Source organism: Pezoporus wallicus, unplaced genomic scaffold (genome assembly GCF_028554395.1).
Source record: "Pezoporus wallicus isolate ANWC-B61680 ecotype Strahan unplaced genomic scaffold, APGP_CSIRO_Pwel_v1 contig_8108, whole genome shotgun sequence".
NCBI classification, from domain to species: Eukaryota; Metazoa; Chordata; class Aves; order Psittaciformes; family Psittacidae; genus Pezoporus; species Pezoporus wallicus.
The window spans coordinates 2,785,881-2,810,143 of NW_026638088.1; the positions used below are offsets into that span (position 1 = coordinate 2,785,881).

Here is a 24,263-nt window from a genome sequence, read left to right on the forward strand (position 1 = left end):
TGGAGATTTGGGAACCATTTTGCCGCAGCGGAGTTAAAAGATATAAAATCGATTAAAAAAAAAACCCAAAGAAACCCTACCACAAACCAACCAACCATTCGAAAAAAGGCAAAACACCTCGAAACGCAGCTGCAGGCACCACCGGGAGAGGCCTCCGCTCACGAAGGGGTCAAGGCCTGACACGGGGCTGGCCTCGGGGCCCACAGCCTCCGCCCGCCTCTCCGGGGGCTCGCCCCGCCGCGCCTCTTCCTCCTCCCTCCTTCCTCCCGCCGCAGGCGGTGGCTGGAAGCCGCCCTCCCTCCGGACTACAACTCCCGGCATGCCCCGCGCTGGGCCCGCCGCCGGGCCCGGCCCTCCCCTGTGGCAGCGCCCGCCGGGAGCTGTAGTTCCGAGCGGTTCCCCCACACGGCTGAAGCCCCGGGAGGCCGCTCCCCGGCCGGGCTGCGCCGCGGAGCTCACCGGGCGGGTAAGCGGCGGCCTCGCCGTGCTGAGCGGCTCCTCCGTGTGCTTCACGGCGATGGCGCGACCCGGGCAGCGTTGACCGCCCGCTCAGCGGCGGCTCCGTGAGGGGTGAGCGGTTGACGCCGGGAGGCGGGGCGGGAGGGAGGGAAGAGCAGTAGCAATAGCCTCAGTGGTGGCGGCCCAGAGCCGGCCGCTGCCGGGCGGCCCCGCTGCGCTCCCGGCCAGCCCGATCGCGTGTGTCCCGCAGAGTGAGAAGCGTGCCCGGGCTCTCCCGCTCCCCTTCCTGGGCTGTGGTAACCCGCGGCTGCCGGCGGGCTGGGGAGTAACCGGGGCCGCTTTCGCTTCCTGATGGGAACGGTTCGGGATCCTCCTTCCCCCGGCGCCGCCGTTTGCGACTGACAAAGCCCGCAGGAGTCGTCGTGAGGACACAAAGAGCGGCTGTGGAGAGCAGGAGTGGTAACGAGCGGATAGGTGAAGTGCTCGGTCTTTGTTGCGGGATGAAGAAACCCCGCTGGTTTTGTTCACCTGTCCTTTACAAGTGTTATTTCTGACTGTTCTAATGTGTGGTTACAGCTGGAAAGGGGTAACTCCGTAAAAATGACCTCTTGGCATTTATGCTGCGTGGGGTTTGCTGGTTCAGTTTCTGTTCGGGTAGCAGAAAGTACAGGTCTTCATTCCTCATTAATGAGAGAGTTACATTTAGACTTCATTTACCCTTTTGCGGTGTTAGGTCGCTTCTGTTAACGAGAACAAACTGTTGTTAGGGTTTTTTCTGTCTCTGTTAGTTAACAGCCGCCTCGCTGCAATCATCTCCCCTCTGAGACTGGGTAATGGGGGCTCTGAGAGCATGGAGCTCCATTGCTCAGCAGGAGGTGGGTCCTGCCCTCTGTGAAGTAACATCGTTCACGTTCTAGGTAACTTCTTAAAAGAGACAACTCCAGTATAAAACCATTAGCTTTAGGCTTAATAATGGGGTTCCTTTGTGCCTGTGGGGCTTGAAATATGTGTTCCCTGTGCCCTTCTCTCGATGCTGTTCCATTAATTCCAGTGGAACTATTACTGGCGGCATCTTGCAGTGATGGGAAGAGCCTGCATTTTTCCAGTGGGATAAATGTGCCTGGTTTGTGTTAGCATTCTTCTTGGAAGTCCTTTTCATATCTTTAGCATAATGCTAGGGAAGAAATGTAACCGGATGAGAGAAAAATGGGCTGCGATGACCATTGTCTTTTAAAGGAAGATGGGCTTCTTTGTCATCTCTGTAATTTCTCCTTCAGGCCCTTTTGGAACAGGAGAGTTGGTTTCATTTCTAATTTTAGCCAGAGGGAGCTTTTACAGGTATTGGCTTTTAAGGCAATCAGTGGCCTCTGCATAAATGATTGTTGCTGATTGATCATGCGAGGACAGACTGGACCAAACACATCTCCTGAAGAAGTTCATCTTGCCAGCTGTGCCATCGAGAGTCAGTGATACAGGCAGCCTTTCTGTTCTTTTCCTAAAGAAAAAAGAGAGGGGAAAAGGCAGGAAATTGAAACCCAACCTTAAACTGTCTTTCTCTTCCTTCCCCTACAAAAGCCCAGCTTAACGGTGGGCTACGCGTAGCAGGGATATAGCCATGTGTTATTTTCATTAGCCAAAACATGTCACTCTTCCCCCACATTTGTGAGCTTGCTTTGCCTCTTGTTCCATCAAAAAGTTGTTGACTGATTTGTATGTAGCGGAATAGCAGAAAAACATCTAGGGATGGCTTGGGCAGTAGATTCCTGTTTCCCTGGCCCTGCCTACAGATCCTAGAAACCATGCACCTGTGTGAGTACCTTCAGGCTCTGAAGATGCACCTGGGTTGCAGTGATGTACCACTATTGATCAACTCTTGATGTCCCACAAGAGCTCCTTTTGAAACAGGAGCTCTTAATTTTACGGCTAGCTATGCAAATATAATCAAGAAAACCCATATTAGCTGTTTCAAAGCGAACCATTGACAGAATACATGCAGTGGAGGAAGCCCCATTAATTAATAGCAAACATCCTGTTTCAAATGGTGCAGGTGGACTTCAGAGGAAGTTCTGTCCCATTTCCTTGGATTTCTTAGAAACGGGGATAAAGTATGTACTGTTTCTGTATTACTCCCAGTTTAGGTTGCTTTTAAGGTTAAGTCTTTCTTGTCTTGCAGTTCAGCCAGCCAGTAAAAGTGCATTTCCCTCCCACCACCCCACTTGGACAATTTATAAGAGTTTTTACAAAATCAGGCTACACTGTAGTGTTTTCTATCACTGTTTTACAGCTCTTACTGCTGTGATACAGCTGGGCTCATGTAGACTACACGCTCAAATCAGGAGAGAACCTTCTTATGTATTGCAAGTGATAATCAGAAGAGATGTAAAGTAAACATGGATTTTATGACAATATTCTAAACATCTTTTGAGGTTATCTCCCTAGGATGTTAATTCTGTACAAAATTATTTCACTGTTACGCAGGTTTTCAGTACTGCATGTTTTCTGCCTTGCATATGTACAGCAGAACATCTTGTGCTTTGTCTTTCCATTCCTCCAACGCCTGTAAGCTTTGGCTTCGAAAATTCTTGATAAGAAATCTGAAGCTAATGATGTTCTTAAAACTGAGATTAGTTTATAGGTGCTCCAAACCCTGTTATGGCAAAAAAAAAGAAGTGCTTATTCTACTCAGCAGTAGAGCATCTATTTAGGTAAATTCATCTTAGCTTTTCATTTCACTGCCAGTTAAATGAGTGCACTCATATGCCAGCACAGGTTATATGCTCTGCATCAGTTTGTTGTGCAATAGAGAGCTATTGGAGAACATTATATTTTATTTAGCTTTGTGTAGTATTTTTATTGGTGTATATTTGGAATTAAATTATTTTATTACTTATTCGTGGAATATGTGATTGTTTCTCAGTCCTTGGTAGTAGGGAATACTGCAAGTTTATTACTGTTCTGGCCACATTAGGCTAAAGTACTGACGTGGGCTGGTGGTGATGCTATACCCTGTGTTCTCAGTGCCCATGGATGTGTTTCTATCTTGTTTTTGCAGTAGCAGAATTGAACGTCTTACAAGACAGCGATGGCTTTGTCTCTAGCGTTTGAATATGGAGGCCACAGGGACAGATGAAGTAGAAAAGATAAAATCAAAGTTTATGTCTGCATGGCACAACATGAAATACAGTAAGTGAACCAGTGTATGGGGAGATCTTGTCTCCGTTGACATGAATGGGAGGTTCCTGTTGACGTGAATGGGAGTGCGACTCAGAAACTTCACTAATATTAATAATAAAAATGCAATATGGCCCTTGAAACCATTTTTATGTTGTTATTATAAATAAATAAACTTCTTTAGCTTTTATTTTTTTCAAGTAAATGTTCATAATTTATTTTTAAATGACTTTTTTGAAAGCAGTAAATTATGGCAATGAAGTTTTGCAGACCCTTTTAAATAAGGGTCTATATGGAATCACCTGAAGCAAAGATTGGTTTTGTTACTGTTCTTGAAAGTACTTTTCTGGAAAAAACAGGCTGATGTGTGAAGTACAGACTCCACTGAAGAGTCTGCTTCACACACTTGAGTAACACTTCTCCACAGCTGAGCATCAGTGATTTGTTCACAAGCAACCTGATTTTCAAGTGTGCCTTTTACTAGCCTGTCCTTAAACTTCATTTTTCTACCTTCCCCTAGGGCTGAGGTTGCTCAGATTTACCACCAGCTTTCTTATAACTGAGCCTTGGAGCTGTCTGGCAAGAGGAAAAGATACTTTTCTTCTACTTTCTTTAAGGCTACCACATGGCTGAAGGGGAATAATAGTTATCACACCCCATATGTGATAGGAAAAGTTCAAGAGACTGTGGATTTGGGATATTAAAGACCCTAAGATTTAGACTTAAGTGAAAAAGCTACTCTTTGTGGACCCTATCAAAACCGAAAAGCTGAATTCTGGCTCTTTGAATTTGAATAGGATATTGTACTACCCCTTTTTGTCTGAACTCTGCGGTTTTGTGCAGGTGATGTTTAATTTTGTGATGATGTTTAATCCTATAGCAAAAGCAGCACACTGCATGCATTTTCATTGGTCATATGTGAAGCTTATTGTTTATTATTATAGGAGTTGGAAACCTCACAGAATCAAACTATGTAGTAATGAATTCACAATAGAGACAAAGCAACTTGAGCTCTGCTTTAGCATTTTGCATCCTAACAGTTTGTGTGCAGTAGTACCATTATATTAACATTCTAACAGGCACGTATGGGTGACATCATGACTTTGAAACCAGAACTCTAAGCTGTGTTTTGTAGCACCATGCAACTTCTTGTTATTAATGAAAGCAAACCCCAATATTGGTACATTTTCCCTCTGTTCCCCTCAAAGAGGGTTATCTTTGGCTTAACCAGGTGCTGGTAGCAATTCCTGTTTGGAATGTTTCAGTCACAAATCTGTGTTTCTTTTGCATCTCTTTTAGGTTGGGTGTTGAAAACAAAAACTTACTTCAGTAGAAACTCTCCAGTCTTTCTGCTGGGAAAATGCTACCACTTCAAAACCGATGGTATGTACATAGCACTTAACTCATTCTCGTCTCATTCGGCAGGAGCTCTGTGGAGATATTTGTAAGTGTCTAAAAAGCCTATCATTAACAGTTACCACATTCAAAATGTGAATATGGAAAGCTTAGGGAATGCTCATGTAAATGTCCACCATCACCACTAATGCAACCCATCCTAACCTGCTTTATTCAGATACATTTATTCAGTCTTGTTATTTCTGTAAATACTAGTGGCGTAATATTCTCTTTTTGTTTTCCCCTTTTTCAGCTGCCACATTTCTATTATGTTTGCCTTCCAATTTTCCTTTCTTGTATTTGAAGCAGTCATTACTTTTTGCAAGTTTGCCCTGTTTTTCTCATGGAATAGTTGTATGTTCTTTACTTTCCTTCTAATAACTGAAGTTGCATACTAAGTTAGAACTTAAATTGTGCTTTGCCTTACAGATTCTGGTGAACTCTCTACAGATGGGTCCAATTTTGATAAAATCAACACGGAGATTTCAGGAAATGTTGAGGAGTTTCGTAAGGATTTCATTTCTAGAATCTGGCTGACTTACAGAGAGGAGTTCCCTCAGATAAAGGGGTCTGCGTTGACAACAGACTGTGGTTGGGGTTGCACACTGAGAACTGGCCAAATGCTGCTGGCTCAAGGTCTTATGCTTCATTTTCTTGGTCGAGGTAAGTTATGAGAGATCTCTTTAATTTGTATTATAAGCGTGGGTGTTCTGTAGAGTGTGTGGTGGTCTGTATGTAGACCAGACTGTGCAAGCTGGGTTTGATTCTGGACTCCTCATTGACAACAGAATTGTCCCATTGCATCAGAGCACTGATCTGGCTATCCTACTCTTCCGTTCCTGAAAAAGGGAATGCCAAAGCAAAGGAAAATACTGTCAGCTCCACAGAAGCTAACTGTGAAGTGAAACACTACAGAAACTTGTGATCCTCTCCCTTGGTATTATTGTCCATGCAAGTCTCCAGTTCTCTTGAAACTTGCTCTTTTCTTGAACTCAAGATGTGGAAATGAGTTCCACAGCCCATAGCTGTGGGCTATGGCAAAAGCGATGTTCTTTTACCAGTTCTAAAGCTGTGCATTATTCAACCTCTAGTATTAATACATTGAGTTAATAGAAGGATTCTAATCTAACTTCAATGCATCATTCTTTGTGTTGAAATTTTCACTTTCATCCCTTCCCCTCCATGTACTTACAGAGGAACTTCCCTTTTCCCCTTATCATTGTCTATCTCAAAATACTCTCTTAGTCATAGCTGTTTGAAAGAAGTAGCTTTAGGAGACTTGCAACACTTTTTGCTTTCAAAGGAAAAGAAAACATACACACCCTCTCCATTCTTCCGAGCTCAGCCATGTCCTGCATAGATGCATGTTTGGTTCTCAACCACCTCTTCTTTCCATCCTCTTCTCAATCCCTTCCATAATTTACCACGTTGCCCCTTTCAAACAATCAGTCATGTCCTCTGTCACCACGACTTGTCAAAATGATTTAAGATATGGGCCTGAAGCCACCCAGGCGTGTTAGCTGGAGAGAATGCAGTGTATTGTTTACTCAGCCATTTGTTGGATCCCAGGAACACTTTAGTAGAAGATAGTTCTGAAAGCCTGTTTTGATAATGCTTTGTACTTACTGTGCAAATATGATGTAAGCTGTGAACATGGTCCCAAACCAGCTGCATCACAAAGTCTTCTTTCTTGGCAGTGTCGGGACCGAGCTGTCAGATTGGCTTATGTTCCTTTTGCTGTAGATATTGAAGTCATAAAACATTCATTATCCCTTTCAACTGACTACAGATACCAAAATATATTGAAATACTTCTGCTGAGAACACAAATCCCTTAAATATAAAAGCTGATCAGAAGACTACCTGCAAGTAGGAATGTGTAACGGCTCGTTCTGAAGTAACCCCAAATAAAAAAGCCCCAGGTTTATATCTTTAAAATCTGTGGTTACAAAGAATTCCTTGCACTGTCCCCCAAGCATCCTCATTTGGGAAGTGATTTGGTGATTCCAGAGTGCTAGTGTTTCTGTGGCAATCCAAATGCATAGAAAAATGGAGTATGTATGGTCTTTCAGGGCTACTTTTCTCATCACCTACTCTTCTGACAGCTGGTGAATTATCTTTTGGAAAGCTTTTTATGAGGTCTGGGTAGCTTTTGAAACATATTTAAGTGTTTACATTAAGTTTTTCATTGCTGTTTACTCTTTTCCCAGAGATGTTTTCATTATAGTTTAATGGTATTGTTTCTGTTACAAAGCAAAACTTGACTGCAGTTACTAGCTGGAATACTTGCATTTCCACTGCTACGTGGAATGTTCCAGATATTGCTGAATGATGTTGTAAATGAGTTTTTATTGTGAATACTAAGGTGCTGGTAGGTTTTTCTTTGAAATGCTTGTGCTTAAACACTGACTTAAATTTGAAACTCACAGTATCAGAGAATCCTGGAATGGTTTGGGTTGGAAGGGAAGTTAAATCTCATCCAGTTCCAACCCCCTGCCACGGGGTGGAAAACCTTCCACTAGAGCAGCTTGCTCCAAGCCCCTGTGTCCAACCTGGCCTTGAGCACTGCCAGGGATGGGGCAGCCACAGCTTCTCTGGGCACCCTGTGCCAGCGCCTCAGCACCCTCACAGGGAAGAACGTCTTCCCTATATCTAAGGAATTCCAGTGCAGGAATAGCAAGGCCTGTGATGTTGTTACACTGAGCTTACAAATGCATCTGCCTGGGTCTGCAGTGGGAAAAGAACGTTTCACAGAGGAGTGCCACTTGTGGTAAGAGGCACTGGGGAGGGGTGGTTGCCACACTATAGAAGTGTGGGTGACATGGATTGTGGCCATAACCAGCAATACTTGGCACATGACTGGAGCCCTAAATTAGATTTTAGAATTAAAATGTAGTTGCCCCGTGTTTCCTCTTTGTTTCTCAGAGTTTTACATGGATTCTTCAGTAACAGTTACCAGGAGGGCTGCAGCTCTTGCTCTCTGTCAGAAAAGGTCCCTCTTCCTGCAGTAATGGCAGTTTTCTGAGCCTCCAGGAGCTTACCCAAACATGGCTCACTTAGCAAAAGCACCTCTCTGTAGGGTTTGTTCCTTGTTTACACATGGCAGCCTTCCCCTTTCCTTCTGGGATGTTTATTATGGACCTTCAGGGTGTGTTCTACTCTTAACAATACACCCGCTGTGTGTTTCAGAGGTTTCCTCACATGCTCTGTGTTGCAAGTAGTTGTTTGGACTTGTGGGAGAGACTTTGAGTCATCTGACAAGGAAAGCGTTGCTGTTCTCTAGGCATGCTGAGCCACCATTATGCAGGAGGAGGAATGCTGTGTGCAGGCTGCATTGTCAGAGAAGCCTTCAGCTGGAAATGCAGGCTGTAGATGCTGTGCTGAATGGTATTCAAATAAGTTTGTCATTAATCTTGGTAAAGCATTCACACATTTAGCAAAGGAATCTTGTTATTGTTGTGCTGATCTGCTTTGTCATTTTGCCAGGAAGAGGTGTTTGTTTTTACAGGAATAATTCCTCGGGTTTGCTTATCTTCTCTTAATATCTGACAAAGCAGAAGAATTAAAACCAGCTTTTGAAACTTCTTGTTTGATGTGGATAAAGCTCTTTTAGCTGATACTTTTATATTTAAGATAGTTGTAACCTGTGCCTTGTAATCAGGTACGTGTTGTGTATTTAACTGGCTGGGATCATGGAATCTGACCTCTATCTCAGTCCATTTGCTAGCAATTTATGCTGTTAGGATTTCATTTCACCTGTCGTTCAGGAGAAGATAAAAGCAAATCATACTCCACTCGAATCCTCTGTTTACATTTTGACACTGACATTTGCATCTCAGTATGTAAATTGCACATTATTAGTCAGGAACCTGGGGGAGGAAGGAATGAAGGAATGTGCTTTGCTATTTATACCTAACAGTTAATATAAAGCCTAATATGCCTCTTAAAATTCCTTGCCTGCAGCTTGGGTCTGGCCAGATGCGTTGGACATTGACAATTCAGATTCTGAATCGTGGACAGCCCACACAGTGAAGAAGCTGACAGCATCATTTGAAGCATCGCTTACAGCAGAAAGAGAACCCAAGATCCTGTCAAATCATCATCGGGGAACATTAAAGACAAACTGTGATGACAGTGACAGGAGAAATGAAGTTTATCATAGAAAGATCATTTCTTGGTTTGGCGACTATCCGCTAGCAGCTTTTGGCTTACATCAGCTAATAGAATATGGAAAGAAGTCTGGGAAAATCGCTGGAGATTGGTATGGGCCTGCAGTTGTTGCACACATTTTAAGGTAAAATACCTTCATTTGTTGTTACGCATTACAGGAAAAGCATTTCCAAGTGTCATGAGGTTACTTCAGCTTAATTGAGCATCTAACTGTTCATTATTGGCTTTGTAAAATGTCCTTATTACGAGAGGCTTTTCGGAGGCCGGAAAGGAAATAGCAGTAGGTGCAGGATCTGAACTCTGAGCTGTTGTTCAGTCTTATTTCAGGAGAGAAAACAGACATTCCTGTTTTCCTGTACTTTGGGCCACAGAGTCACATGTATTTCTCCCAAACCCAGGCTTTTAAGTAGAGCTGCATTTAATGAAATGTTCTAAAAACTAACCAATCTTTCAACCTTGGAACATGCATAACATTAGAGATTTCTTTTTCCACTGTAACCTGGGGGCTGTAATGTACTGATAGTGTAATGAAATGTCAGAGCTAAAATTGATGTTTTCAGCATTTCTTTGCACACATCACATTCTTGTGAACCTGTAAATGTATGGGACTATTAATATTATAATTAGCTCACAGTAAAAATAAAGGGGCTGTGACATTCAGTGTGGCTGAAAAATAAGTCAGAAGTCAAATTTCTCTGTATTTTGTGCCATTTCCTTGAATGTTGCCTTTTGTTTCCTTTTAATTTTCTTTATAGCCTTATGTATGCTTATGTTCTTAGTGAATTCCGGTTTACCTATAAACTGAATCACAAATAAGTCATTTAAGCAGCAGAAGCCAAAGTTCATCTATTTATCTTCCTTTTTATATATGTGACTAGCTGAATTTGGTGTTTAGTATGAAAGTACATTAATCTGAAGTGAACCTGTACTGAAATAATCAGGTGTATAGGTGCATACGTGCAAATGCACACAATGATGCAAGAAGTCAGTATTATTTATGTGTTTTCCTCTTACTTTTTTCCTTATGAAAAAGTCAGAAACAGAAAAGAAGCAGTCAGAATTCTTTTTGCTTCCTTTAAATTGCAGTAGCCTCTTTACCTAATGGGGAGGGGGGGGTGGTCCAGAATTCAACACAAACTGACACTGCAAAGGTTTCCTTTCCTGGATCTCCCTCCTCTCTTACAGCAGTACTAACAATGTACAGTGCTCTCATAACTTGAGAACGACTGTATTAAATGGTTCCTCAGGATATACTGGGAAATAAAGGGATAGTGACCATTTAATGCAAGCCTGTATTGAAGTCAAAGGCTCATCTTCTATTTTGAACACTCCGATTTCTTTACAGACGTTGTCCTTGATGGATGATTGTGCTTCAGACTGCGGACATAGAATTTCTGTTTAGTTTCTGGCTCCATTACTCTTACTCTGTTGAGGATAGCCTGATGCTGCAGTTGAAAGTTGTGGGGAAACCTCGCAGCTTGTTACGTGCTAACCTTTCTATCCACAGACATGAGTGCTAATTTGTGCCTGGTTACTTGAACTGAGGTTAACTAAAGAGATCTATTGAGTTGAAAAGGCAAATTTAGCCTTTATTAGCTCAAAGTACATGACAAAAAACTGTTATAAACAGACTTAGGTAATGAATATGAACTTCATTGGAAGTTAATGTGATGCTTTGGGCTTTTTTTGTGGTTTTCATTGTTTCTCCTAAACAGTCAAATGGGTTTGACTTTGCTTGGGGAAAAACATGCTGTCCTATAGACTGGATTCCGCAAAAAAAACCCACCCAAAATCCCCAACCACAGTGAAACCCAACCTGTTTCTAAAGATCAACTGATTTCTGTTTGTGCATTGTTAATTTCCTTAATGTCAGAGATGAGTTAAATAGCTTTGTGTTTGTACTTAGAAAAGCTGTTGAAGAAGCAAGAGACCCTGAGCTACAAGGAGTAACAGTCTATGTTGCTCAGGATTGTACAGGTAAATGTTGTGATCGGGTAGAGTTCTGCAAACATTTTAGATGCTTTTTATGCCTTTCAGTAAGCACTTAACAATGGACCTCTGAAGCACAAAAATCAACTCAAAAATGCATCCACATAATTGAGATTATATAGGCAAACGGGTTCTTGATATATGCAGATGTTTGTTCTCTTTGAGAATCAGATACCACAGCTTGAAAGCTTTGTACATTGGCTTTTTTTTATGTCTTACAGTGGAATTCCAAATCCTGCAAAATAATTTATCTTGACAATCTGCCTTTTGACACTTTCAATTTTCTATTTAAATCAGTTGATAATCTGATTTGTACTTGCTTCAGTGTTGTTTTAGCAATAAGCTAGTTAGAACTTCCATATCTTACTAAAATTAACCCCCCAAACCCAGCCAAACAAGTGGAAAATACTTCAGTTACGTTTGTTAGCTTCATTGTGTTTGTCTTTCGCATCACAGGATTCTGGTTTGCCTCTGCTCTGAAGGAGCAGAAAATGATAAGAAAAACTAAATGTGTGCTGGAACTCTATGCTAATGACTAAATCTAAGCGCAATGTATTCCTTCAGGAACCATGTTCAGCTGCTAGAAGCCTTAGTTATGTCACAGCTGATCTGGGGATAGGACAGATGAGACTGATGTCCCTGGGGAATCAATGAGACTGGTTTTCGAGGGACCCTGTTTAGTCGTATGCTACAAACCAGTTTCACCTGACTTGCAGTGACAGCAGAAACTGAAACTTGTATGAACTTTTCACTTCTTTGTTCTGGTGATGGTTTTCACATCTCAGTTTGGAGGGTGTAAGCAGTAATAGTACATGCTTCTTTTTCAGTCATTTTCAATGGCTGTGTTGGGTTAACTTTACCAGTGAACTTGGGTATTTATTAAAATCAATTACTGCCTTTTAACATGCAGATGTTTCTGTTAATTGCAGGCATTCAAATGTTAAATGACTCCTTTTAGAAGAGTTTAAATGAAGTGAATAAATATTTATTGGCTTTCTCCTAACCTCCTCCTTCTGCATTTCCTTGGTAATGTATGTTGCCACAGCAGCAGGAGATCACCAGTCTACAAAATACTGCTGAAAATAAGGAGGCTTAACAGTGGTTTTAATCAGAGTCACTCAGGACAGTAAGATGTTGAAGGACTGTGGGTTTAGTTTGTCAGACTAAGTGCTGGCTTGTTGTAGGTGTGTCTTTGTCAAAGCAGTTGTGTTTTAAGTATTAACATTTCCGTGTGTCTCCTTTCAGTCTACAGTTCAGATGTTATTGACAGACAGTGTTCTCTTATGGACTCTGGAAAAGCAGACACAAAAGCTGTAATTATATTAGTTCCTGTGAGGCTTGGTGGAGAGAGAACAAACCTGGACTACTTAGAGTTTGTAAAGGTATGAAATGAGAGCTCAATCATTTCTCAAAGAGTAGCACGAGGCGAGATGAAAAGCGACTCCATGATGGTAATCGTCTACCTATTAAACGTGTGGTGGTGATTTCACAGTTGAAGGTTGTAAAGTTTGACTTTACAGACTTTAAAATTCCCTATTACAAGATCAGGCATAATTGCAGAGCACATGATGTCCCTTGGTGAAGCAGTGATGACTGTCCTACTCCTGAAGCAGCTACCTGAGAAGACATTAATGCACTGGCTTAAATTGCAAGTGGTAATTTAATATAGCACCACTCTAATGGCATATGTAACTAAGTATCAGTCAGCATTTAAAAATACAAATATACCAGATTCCTCCTTCTGTTTCTCATTTTATTAAATGTCAGGTGGTTTAAGGTTCTTGCTTGTCAATTCCTCCCATTTTCTTTTGTCGTTTTCTTTGTCTTGGAAAACATGCTATCCCCTTTCTTATCTTTAGTCACTACCTCAAGTATTTTGTCACTATCTGGACATTAGGATGAATGTTTCTAGGGACAGTGATGCAGGAGCAGCAAGCAGTTACCACAAGTGAAAATGAACTGGAAGAAAGTGAAACTCGAGGAGAAAGCAGAGAGGGGGAAGGTCTGTGCTGTCCTTATCAGCAGAGGTTCTGCATATGGTGCTAACACCAGAAGATCTGTAATCCTACCTCTTGAGCTCAAGAATACTTCTCTTAGGGAAGAGATTGTTCTCTTAGCCCTGCTGCTCTGCCATTTTCTATGCTGCTGTTTAAATTCCTTAGATTCTTGGTTTCATTTTTTAAATGCCACAGTGTAGCAGCGTGAACAAAATCTGGGAGTCTGATGATGTCTGTTTCTGTCTTAATGACCGTCTCTTCCCTCTAAGGTTCATGAAAAACAGTTGGGTTTTAACAGCATTGGGGAGATGGAGTGATGAAGCCTTTTATTTAAGTGATGAACTATTAAACTGTTTCTTTCCTCATTCCTTATGTTTTCAGACAGTTGGTCTTGGAAAAGTTTTAGTTCTTTTCTGATGCATTCTGACACATTAAGATAAGTCTGTGGTCTCAGACATGACCTGCAACCACCTTACTTTCAGTGTTAACTGCAAAGAAGCCCTTGAATCAGTCAGGTCCAGGAAAACACATAGTACCTTCAATTGTGAACTAACAGTTCTGTTATTGATGAGTATCTGTGCCTAGTTTTAGTTTCACCCTGCAGGGGCTTTCTCACTTTACTCTCAGAGCCACTTCTTTGCCAGAGCACAACACGTTTGTGTGGCACTGGGGTTCACAGCACAGTCACGGTATCCTGGCTCTTGTATCACAACTGGCTTTTCCCAGGGTGATTCCTGCTGCTCATTTACCAAGCCTGGGAGCGCCTTTTGCAGTCTGGGAATGGAGGTTGAGATAAGAGGTCTTTCAATTGCATCTATTCGTCACTCCAGTCTCTATCCTGACTGTTCATAACAAGTGACTGAATTTCCTGGGGTCTGGATTTAAGTTAAAAATGCAGATTTGAGAACGTAGGACGAGAGGTAATTTTTACGAAGGATTTTATATTTATGGCTGAAAATGGATAAATTTTTTATAATTCACTTTTACAAGAAACTTCCCATAGATTAAACAGTTATTCATTACTCCGAGTAGCTTTGCTCCCTTTCTGTTTCACCGGCAGAGGATGTGTCCTCAGCTCTTTCAGTGTCTGATCTGCCTGGATGTTCTGTAACCCTCAGTCATTGAGGAGCACTTGCTGAAAAACCCTTCTCATTCCTATTTTAATTAAGCAGCACCTTTTGTTAACCTGCCTAAGCCATGCTGAAGTTGACTTTGTTAGCATTTGAGGTGAGGAGTACAGCCGTTTGTGTTATGTTACATTGTCGTTGTCTAAGCAGAGACCTCAAGAAGGTTTGGTCTGATGAGTACAGGAAATATCAATCATTTTGTTGAGAGAAATTTTCCCTACTTATGATAATGCTTTTAATGGTTGATCTCTTAGAGGAGAGGATATAGATATGACTGCCAGCTAATGAAGATTTCACTTTAGCTCAACTGATAATCTTCTGGCTTGCTGTCCCAGCAACTTGTCAAGTGCGACAAGAAAACCACTGTGATTTATGGACGTTTAAAGGCTGTTCAGTTTTCAGACTATTTAATGGTCTTGGGCTTCAGTTGCATTAGAACAGTTGGGCTCGGCTTTCCAGAGTGTTCAGTGTTGGCAAAAGCCAGCTCCCACTGGAGCTGATGGCATAACTAATGGAGAACTCTGTTAAGCCAAGACCGAATGGTCACAAGAACAGGAATTTCAGTCAAACTAGTGAAATGTTCTTACCTTGACAGGACTCTGTGTATACAGGTAACTCCTCCCCAGCAATAGAAGGTATAGCCATAAAATCAGCATTTTCTAATGTAATAAGTCTGCTAGGTTTCTGTGCCAGCACAGACCCGTGGGTTACAGAAACCAACTCTCCTAAACCTGAATGAACAGAAGGACACTGGCAGCACTAGTGTGACTGCAGCCCACGGCTGATATCCCACCTCCTCCTGTCCCTAGTGGCTCCTAGCTTTGCTGTGGGTGGAGGAGTATGTTATTACACCCCAGACTGAAAAGATTCCCGTATTTCACCCCATGTCCCTCTTTAAATCCTGTTAGGTGTATTTGTAATACCTCTTTCTCAAAGTCTCTACTTATTGATGGTTCCAATTCCTCCACCCTCAGAGTCAACATCCAGTGAGATTTATGGGGCTTGTCTGTTGCATGTCTCCTCCCATACTTTGGGCTGTTGTTCTTAGAGCTGTATCTTGTAATTACTCTTGCTTCAACTGGCATTTCTCCCTGTGATGTCAAAGTTCATACTCTAGACAGACTTCTGCATTTGAATGCAGAAGCAGAGACCCCCAGGGCCACGGAATGTAAATGTATGTGAACTCTGTAAATCTGAGTGCTTGATACCTTTTGACTAAGCAACCTGGGCTCAATATGTGTAACAAACACTATGTCTTGTCTCGTCCCCAAAAATGACACTGCCAATTCTCTCAGTACATGGGCATCTCATGAAAAGGGAGGTGTTTCTCTGGAATATCTGGTGGTATTTTCTCTTTGGTCAGTTTAAAATTGAGTCAAGCCCCAATAAGTTAAATCACTCCTTATAAAGAAAAAAAGCTGTTTGTGTAAAACCAGTAAAGAAACCATAAAGGTTTTAACTGAGTTTAATATTTACTCTGTTTAGCACTCTCCTAATTGTTTAATATTCCTGTTGTAGGGAATTTTAAGCCTGGAGTACTGTGTTGGTATTATTGGTGGCAAACCCAAGCAGTCATATTACTTTGCTGGATTTCAAGGTTAGTGTTTTAATCTGTTACGTCTTTTCAGTATTTTTCTTTCCGAGTTAGGGAGTTCATATTGAACCAGTGGGAAATAGCATGATTAAAATAGCAAAATGGGTACCTTATTAATTCATCATATCTAGCCAAGTCCAGTCATTTGTCATTTACCCCATGTAGTAATTGGATTCTGTAAAATGTACATTTAATTTCCCTTGTTGCATAAACAAGGCACAATTTATCTGTTTCACCAAACCTGAGGACCATTTGCTGTTCCTATCTGGCAGCTCTTATTTACATATTTACTTTTTAGTAGTTTAAGTGCTGTTAGGTGATGCTTAAATGACAAGCAATATATTCTTCCTGTCAGGATGAAGTAGCACGATACATTTTTCATATGCAAACTCCAGAATATAATTGTGTGTTTGTAAAAGTAATTTTATCACCCAAAATTAAATGACAGTCTCATCACTTTATAAAAATTCTGCTTATACAAGCATATTTGATTATGCAAAAGTTAATCTGTCCTGCAAAAACCTATGCTTCAGTCAATGAATATCAGCCTGGCAAGCAGTTACTTGCTGGGTTGCTCTTTTTTTTTCAGCTGTTCTGCATAGAAATTGGATTGTAAGCAGTGTAATAATAAGGTGTTTTTTGAATTACTTGTCTTCTGTTTTGTCCTTGTAGATGACAGTTTGATTTACATGGATCCTCATTACTGCCAATCTTTTGTGGATGTCAGCATAAAGGATTTCCCTCTTGAGGTAGTGTGGATATAGACCTGGCACTGTTTTCTTCCCGTATGAATCAAACACTAATTATTTAGAGATGTACTAGCTGGCTGCATCTTTATGGTTTTACAGTTACGTGTTATTTATCAAAGGCCTGCTCTTCTTTACAGGTCTATAATCAACAAAAATGACCAGAGGTTAAAAACTCAATATGGGGGGTTAATTTTTACTGCATTAATCTTTGTCTGTTTCTTTATAATGGTAAGAAAAGCTCGACAACAGATCATTGCTTCATTTAAGGAATTTTCCATTAAAGAAAACAGACAATCTTTGGAGCTCTTAAACCTGAGTTAATTGGATTGGTTTTGTTAGTTTGCCTTTTGGTAGTGTCTATTTTCTTTTATTTTAAATTCAAGTTGCAGGCAACATCATGGAGAGAATTGCTGTATTAGTTAACAGTGAAGAGCCTGTTGTCAGTTTGGAACCAGAGTTCCTATAGCTTTACCTGCCACTTCTTTACCCAGGAACTGGATATTACATATATATGATTATTATATTTCTATACTGGAGTAGATGGTGGTTGTTTTAAATGTAGCTTTTGCTCCTAACAACTTTGCAGGTCACTGTTTTAGCTTCCTGCAAGGCTTATCTGTGAGGTTTGTGCTTGAGTAGATGAGTTTTACTCAAGTCCTCTGACCTGTTTAATGAGTTTTAGTACTAGAATTTTTACAGGATGGTAGTTTCCAAGAAACTGGCTGGTCTGATGCTGTAGGTGCTTGTTTGCATTTGTTCTTTCTTCCCCTCTCTCTCCCCACCCCCAGCAACAGCTTTCTTGGCCATGAGTTACTGGGTTCACCTAGAGGTAGTGAATGCATGAATATCTCTTTAGGCTATGTCTGGGTCTTAAAAACCATGCTTGTTTGGCAGGGGGGTGTTCACCTTTTCTTTAACCTCTTGCCAAATAACTTGCTTTGAAAACAGAGCTAAAGGAGGTTATTTAAGAACTTGATATACAAGTATCATAGGAAAACATCAGTTGCAGAAGTGTTCAATAGCCTCAGTACTCACAGTAGACATGCTTGGTGCCATCCATACAGACTCTTCTGGATCTTGTGTCCAGCTTCCACCCTCTTTGGAGCAGCTCTTCATTCAGTGTAGAAACACTTGCAGGTGCATCCACTGCTTAGGACAGCATCAGCTGCTCTAGAACAGTGTTGGTTATTTGTAGTGGTTCATCATGCCCTCTGTTATGTGAAGTGCCTCCTACACATGGAAACACTGCTTCAGAAACAACACACTGCATTCACATAAACTTAAACTGAGAACAGTGAACTGCAATGGTCCTGTTGTCACCATGAAAAGAAAGATCTGTTAGCAAACATTGATCACAATACCTTGATCAAAATACCATCAAACAGTATTTAGGAAAAGAACCTGCATACATCAGAGGACTTGCACAAGGCTAATGTCAAACCCTAGGGCTGACTTAAAGCAGACATTACATGTTTTTCAGTATTAATGCTTTACAAGATGCTTTAATTAGCATGACATATAATACAGAAGTGTAAGGTTCTCTAGGAAATGAGACAGTTCTGAAATAAAAAGGGAACATGGCAGCACAATGTATTAGAAATATCCTAGACAGGAACTATCCTTATTTAGGGATGCCTTTGGATTTACCCCATTGAGATATTTGGAAGAAGAGTTGATGAGTCCCAGCCCTACCTATTTGTATTGCAGCAGCAGCCAGGGATTATAACCAAGATCCTTGCTCCTTTATGCTAATAACTGTAGTAAAATACAGTGCCTTCTCTGAGCATTTTACAGTTTAATTGGGTAAAGCAGACAAAAGACAGGAAGAGCACAAAGAACCAGAGCTGAAGTGACTTCCTTAAGGTCACCCCATAGCACAGTGGCCAAACTACAAACAATACACATCTTTCTGCTTTCTGTTCCCATGACTAATTCTCCAGCTTGTGCTGCAGATGCATTAATATGAATGTCCAAATAATAATCATGTTTTAAAATGTATTTTGAAGGTCTGTGAGCTGCCAGCCTGGCTTGATCGCATCCTAATGCTTTTCTGCAGACAGAAAATATATTGCAATTTAATGCTTAGTGCATTTAATAGTATTATATCTTTGTCTAGAAATGTCAAAAGTAAACAGAAATTGCTTTCTTAGTGTGGATAGTTGCTTGTTAGATTTATCTGTAGGGAGTATTTTCCAAATTGACAAATTGTCCAGAATAAGTTGGAAATCAATCCACTCTGTATTGGCTTCCAGAATCCATTTGTTTGGAGGAGCGAAGAGAAAATAAAAGCCTACCCACTTCTTTGTTGAGCAGTGATTTGTGCAGCGTGAGGAGTATTGCCCTCAACAGTCCAGCACAACTGTGCTGTGGCTGAAATGGGATCTGGAAGGCAGGGTCTGATTTACGTGTTTGACACAGGAATGAATATTCAAAATACGGTTTATGCATGTAAAAAGAGAATTAAAAGAGAAAACAGTGCCTGAAACCAACTGTATATAAATAATACTTCTCATCTTTGCTTCTATTATTTTTTAGCAGAGGTTTAATAGAAATACATCTCAGGTTTGTAATCGCAAGTAAAGAACAATACATTTCAATATGTACAACTATTACACTGGCAGGCTCGGGTTGGTAACTAGTGCTGTTGTCTTCTGTGGATTGACTTTCCTGATTGGGGTGGGGGGGAAATAAAATAGATTTCTAGCACACAGACTGCTTGTTGTTAGCTGTTGCTCTAGTCAAATGAGATTGTAACCATTGTTAATCCTTCGTAGAGGGAGCACAGTGTTGGTAAGAAATCTGCATTGCTCTGTCCTGGTGTTGCTGTCCTGGTCCTGTGCTGAGCTAGGAGGTGCCTGAGCTGAGCACAGCTTATATGTCAGTGTGGAAGGAAAAAGCATGGAATATTCACTGGAGAATATTGATCACTGGGGGAAGTTCAGGAAAACGGGATCTGTTGCAGTGTGGTGCGAATGTGATGTATTAGTGGTTGTTACTGAGCTGCTGCAGCAGGATTGCTGGGGCTCGATAGAGGCAGGATGATGGGGTAGTCCTGTGTGTTAGGAGCAGAATGAAAGGGACTCACAGCCTTGGAGTGACAGGCAGCAGTGACTAAATAATGTCAGACGTTTGGCAGCGAGCTTCACCAAAGCTACAGTTCCTGTCATAACCACACACAGAATCAGGGCAGTCAGCATATACTTACCTTTTCTGTCATAAACTGTGAAGGAGTGTGGGGAAGAGGGTTTTGTATTGGTTTCGTTTTCCTTATGGCATGGCTGCTGATAGGATCAGATCACAGCGCTGTCAGAGCATCATCTGTCATGAAAAGAGATTTCACATTAGGAAAAAAACATTTATAAAGCAGGGCATGTTGTTTGTTTTATTCCCTCCTAGTGGATTATTGTAATGTGGTTTTTGCCTTCGTGGGGTTTGTGGTAGTTTTAACCCATTTTATTTCCTAGAGGATAACGCATGAGCTTGGTTTATTCCATTATGTCTCTTTCCTAGAGGCAGGGGGAGGGAAAGGGGCAATGGGCGGTGGTAGTAAAGCAGTAAGATAGTGCAAAAGCTGTTACAAATTCAATTTGCAGAGAGCATTCTCCTCCTCTGCCTTGGGAATATTCATAAAGTACCGCTCGGAGCCGCAGACCTTTGACAGATTCAAACTAACATGGTGGTGTGTGCAAGTTTGGGGGATGCAGCATAATCAGCAGGAGGCTTTATACGTGTGGTGAGGAGTGGAATTACTTGGGGGGCGGGGGTGGGTGTGATAGGAGCAATGACTTCTAAAGTGTGTGCTGGGTTTTAACTTGGGTGATACAGGGGGTTGTATGTTAAAGCTGTTGGTGGAAAACAAAGTAAATGCGTTGGTCTGAACCATTCTCAACCTTAACCGTGTCTTTTATGTCTTTTAATCTTGAAACTTGCAGTCATTCCACTGTCCTTCTCCCAAAAAGATGTCGTTCAAAAAGATGGATCCAAGCTGCACGATAGGATTTTACTGTAGAACTGTGCAGGACTTTGAGAAGGCTTCTGAAGAGATAACGAAGGTAAGTGTGGAAGTGACCAACTGCATTCCTCAGCCACAACGGCGTGTGTGGGTTGTGTGTGGATAAGGGGAGAGAAGCGGCTTCTCCCTTTTAAATGGGCGTAATTCTTGATCTTCATTCCTGCTTTTATGCTCCTGAGAAACCCGGCTTGTTTTTCATCTCCTCCGATGTTACCTGGGTTGCGTTGCGAGAGGCTGTGCAGGAATCGCGACAGGGCAGCCCACGAGGTGGCACTCTTGAAATGGGAATATTCCCGCAGCCAGCATTCCTGCCGAGCCGGGGGGCCGGGAGAGGCAGGCAGCCCCTCGGGAGGGACGGGCTGGGGTTTTAAATGGAAGCGTTTGATCGAGCCCAAATTGTGGGTTATTTCCTGTTAGCATAAGTGCTTTTTGCGATGGCTTTTAAGTGTAAAGCAGCGCGTTTACTCTACGGTTGTGCTGGTTTGAAGGCTGGGGAGCAGGTATCACCCGCATGATTGTGTCCTTCCACTTCAAAACCACTGCTATAATGTTCTTGAAATGGTATAGCACATTTAGCTCCAAATGTGACTTTTTCCCCTTGATGATCGCAGTATGTGAGTGTGTGAAACACAGCATTAATACGCTGTTTGAGCTCTGGTAACAAGTAGCTGTGTTTTGGTGATTTAAAGAGACAGCCTATGAAAGGATGCAGCAGCAGGAGACGGTCACAATATTAATATCCTGACCACAGCAGTTGTCACAACAGCACGAAGAATTAATGTTGGTGCAGCATTTGGAATAGCCTGTTAAGTGGTATTAGTTTTCTAACCAAAAAAAGCATTTTTAAACATAATACTGTATGTAATCTTTGGTAGATATTGATTGATGCTCACGTTTTCTTTGATTCTTGCACAGAGAGGTAGGAGATAGATTTAAAAAAGCAGAAGTTCCTCAGCAATGGTTTTATGGGAAGTTTAAATAGTGAAGTTACTATTCTTCCATGTTTTCCTGTTCTGTCATGGATAAGAAAGCATGTAATAACATTAGGTAAAAAATACTCCGAATTACAAAATCAGTTGCATTGGAACTTCTCTTTTTCTTTCCCTTCTTTCTTTCAAGTTTGAGACTAAGCACATTTCTTTTTCTGAACATATGTTGTGAAAATACTCATGGCTGATCCAAATCTCTTATCCTGTTATTTTACATAGAAGCTCTTTCATATTAGTGACATTATTTGATAGAAATATATTTCGGGCACAGTAAGCTTGAAAATAGAGGAGAGTTTGCATACGAATGCAATGTGAGAACCATGCTGTGATTTTTCAGTCCTTTCCTTCACATCCTTTGTTTTTTCCTGCTCTTCTGTTATTTCTCCCTATGTTTGCAATTTGAGTGTGATAACTCTTGAATTATCAAGCACAGCATACAACCAGTGTGCCCTAGGTAGGCTAAGCTCAAAAATTGAGGCACTTGCTGCTTTTGTTTCCCTATCAAAACCCATCACAGCAAATAAATAATCCAGGTTTGCCTGTTTGTAGTCCAGGTTCTGTTCAGAAATGAGAAGTTCTCTGCAGAATTGGACTGTTTGAGTGTTGAATTTGGATGGAGTTCAGCGCAAAGAATGAATTGTTGCAGCCACAACAGTGGCAGACTGAGTCTAACACTAAAACACTCAAATAGATTGATGCTTATCAATAAACTCTCTGTAGAAATCATCACAGAAGTTGCTAAAGAACTTGCAAGCTCTGATGAACTGAGATGTGGCTTGGTAATAATTAATCTCAACCAGGTACCCCTTGACTTTAGTTTAGGCCTTTTTCTGTCTGTCCAGCTCATGTTGTGTGTTCCCTTAGTACATAGAGGTGTTGCATGTACCTGTAGAGAAGGAAGTTCAGGGAGAGTTAAACCTGGACAATGACAGGGGAGTTGCAGGTATATTTGTGTCCTGCTTTGTAGGACCATCTCTATGATTTGTTTTCTGTAGCTAACTTGCAGTGAGGAGCTGGCTTAAGCGCACCCACCCACTTCAGCCACCAGCACACAGCATCCATGTGGCCATCAGTTTCTGTTCCTACCAAGGCAGCTTGTATTCCACCCCCAGAGATTGAAAGGGTTGGCATCCAACTGTCTGATTTCTCAAGAAACAAAGCATTTGTACATAGTGCAAACTTTTTTCTTCCTGATGCTCATCTGTTACTCTTCTTTTGCTTATCACTGTGTGCATCTCTCCTGTATCTCCATGCTCTTTCACTTAGGTTTCACATTACAGTAGCCAAATGCAATTAAAATAGACAAGAAAAAAGTGGGACATTTCAGACCACAGTAAAAATCAAGGATTTTACTGTGTGATTGATTTATTGTATTTTTAAAGATTCCCCTCAGCCCCTGTCTTTTGTTTTTATCATTGTTCTTATATTTAGGGGGTTTTTACTGGTTTAGATGAGTTGTTCTCATGAAATCATGTTTAGTGCTTTTAGCTCTGCACACAGCACACCTCGAGGCTAATGTAGTTCTGTGTCAGTGCATCAATGTGCAGGGGTTTTAAAGCAACTAAGAAATTATATTTAAAAAGTAAAAATCAGTGAACATGTAAGTGTCCAAAAGAGCCTGAAAGGCTGAAATGTCTTTTAGTATTAGGTGGATTTTAACTGCTATTAAAGATATTTTGCCAAATCTTGTTTAGTATTTATCATTCCCCACCACCCACCTTCTACATGCTCAGTTTTATAAATCTATGAATGTAGATTTATATATATCTATCCATATCTATAGATGTAGATTTTTGGCAGCCTGGTACTGTCATCAATCTGCTTTTAGCCATGTGCTCTTGATTGGCTTATTTCCATAGGTGTAAATGTTGAAACTGTTAATAATAGCATTGATTATTGTTCGTGCTGATTCTACAATAAAAACATCTCCCTGAGATGCAGGATTGGTGCAGCTGGTGTGCAGTGCTTCTGTTTTAATATGATTATAATAACTGTAAAATGCCATCATCAGATCAATAGCGCTACTTACTGGGGTTCTTCATTCCCACTTAACGTTTTGTCTGGTGTTTTACATTGTAGATGCTGAAATCTTCGTCTAAGGAGAAATATCCCTTGTTTACTTTTGTAAAGGGTCATTCAAAAGACTATGACTTTGTTTCCAGTCCACTCCATGAAGAAAAACACCTTTTCCCTGAGGATGAAAAGAAAAGATTAAAAAGATTCAGCACGGAGGAGTTTGTCTTGCTTTAAGGACGTTTTACACAAGATTATTGGCAGCTGTCCTGGAGAACACTTGCTTTTTAGGAAACCCCAAATGTTTGTGTCCTCCTCCCCCAGAAAGGCAAGCGTGTGCTGAAATGGGTCTATTTTCATAGAGATGAGAATGTTTTATATGTTAATAGTCTTTAAAATGCCATTTATAAATGCACTTACTAATTATTTTTGTTCACTACTAGTTGGATGAGTTTAATGTTACGTTGTGCTAGTGAAAGATAGAGGCCAGAGCGTGCTGAAAGGTGCCCACAGACAGCCTGGTCTTGCCCCTCTTAAAAAGCTTGGCCAGTCCCCACAGCCCAGCTTGTGACCCTGATGTCGTGTCAGCCCGACAGAGG

The 24,263-nt window shown here is 41.2% G+C and overlaps 1 protein-coding gene across 6 annotated transcripts; it reads left to right on the top strand.

The window, feature by feature from the left end:
- Positions 1–381: 381 nt before the first annotated feature.
- ATG4C (autophagy related 4C cysteine peptidase) lies at positions 382–24,263 on the top strand. Of its 6 annotated transcripts, none has more exons than XM_057409367.1 (11): positions 382–466; positions 3,512–3,642; positions 4,930–5,013; positions 5,455–5,688; positions 8,988–9,318; positions 11,068–11,171; positions 12,429–12,565; positions 15,826–15,904; positions 16,574–16,650; positions 20,583–20,702; positions 23,731–24,263. In XM_057409367.1, exons 2-11 carry the CDS (start codon positions 3,567–3,569, stop codon positions 23,899–23,901), a joined length of 1,413 nt encoding a protein of 470 aa, XP_057265350.1. In that variant the 5' UTR covers positions 382–466; positions 3,512–3,566; the 3' UTR covers positions 23,902–24,263. The 6 variants fall into 6 exon arrangements, with proteins under 6 accessions (XP_057265350.1, XP_057265349.1, XP_057265352.1 ...); XM_057409366.1 differs by lacking the exon at positions 382–466 and adding an exon at positions 473–570 and having other exon boundaries at positions 3,518–3,642; XM_057409369.1 differs by lacking the exon at positions 382–466 and adding an exon at positions 488–570 and having other exon boundaries at positions 3,515–3,642.

Bases quoted from the DNA above. Each gene is read 5' to 3' on its own strand.
- ATG4C (XM_057409367.1), top strand. From the start codon at position 3,567: ATGGAGGCCACAGGGACAGATGAAGTAGAAAAGATAAAATCAAAGTTT. The intron at 3,643-4,929 runs GTAAGTGAACCA...CATCTCTTTTAG, and splicing joins ATGGCACAACATGAAATACA to GTTGGGTGTTGAAAACAAAA. The intron at 5,014-5,454 runs GTATGTACATAG...TTTGCCTTACAG, and splicing joins CTACCACTTCAAAACCGATG to ATTCTGGTGAACTCTCTACA.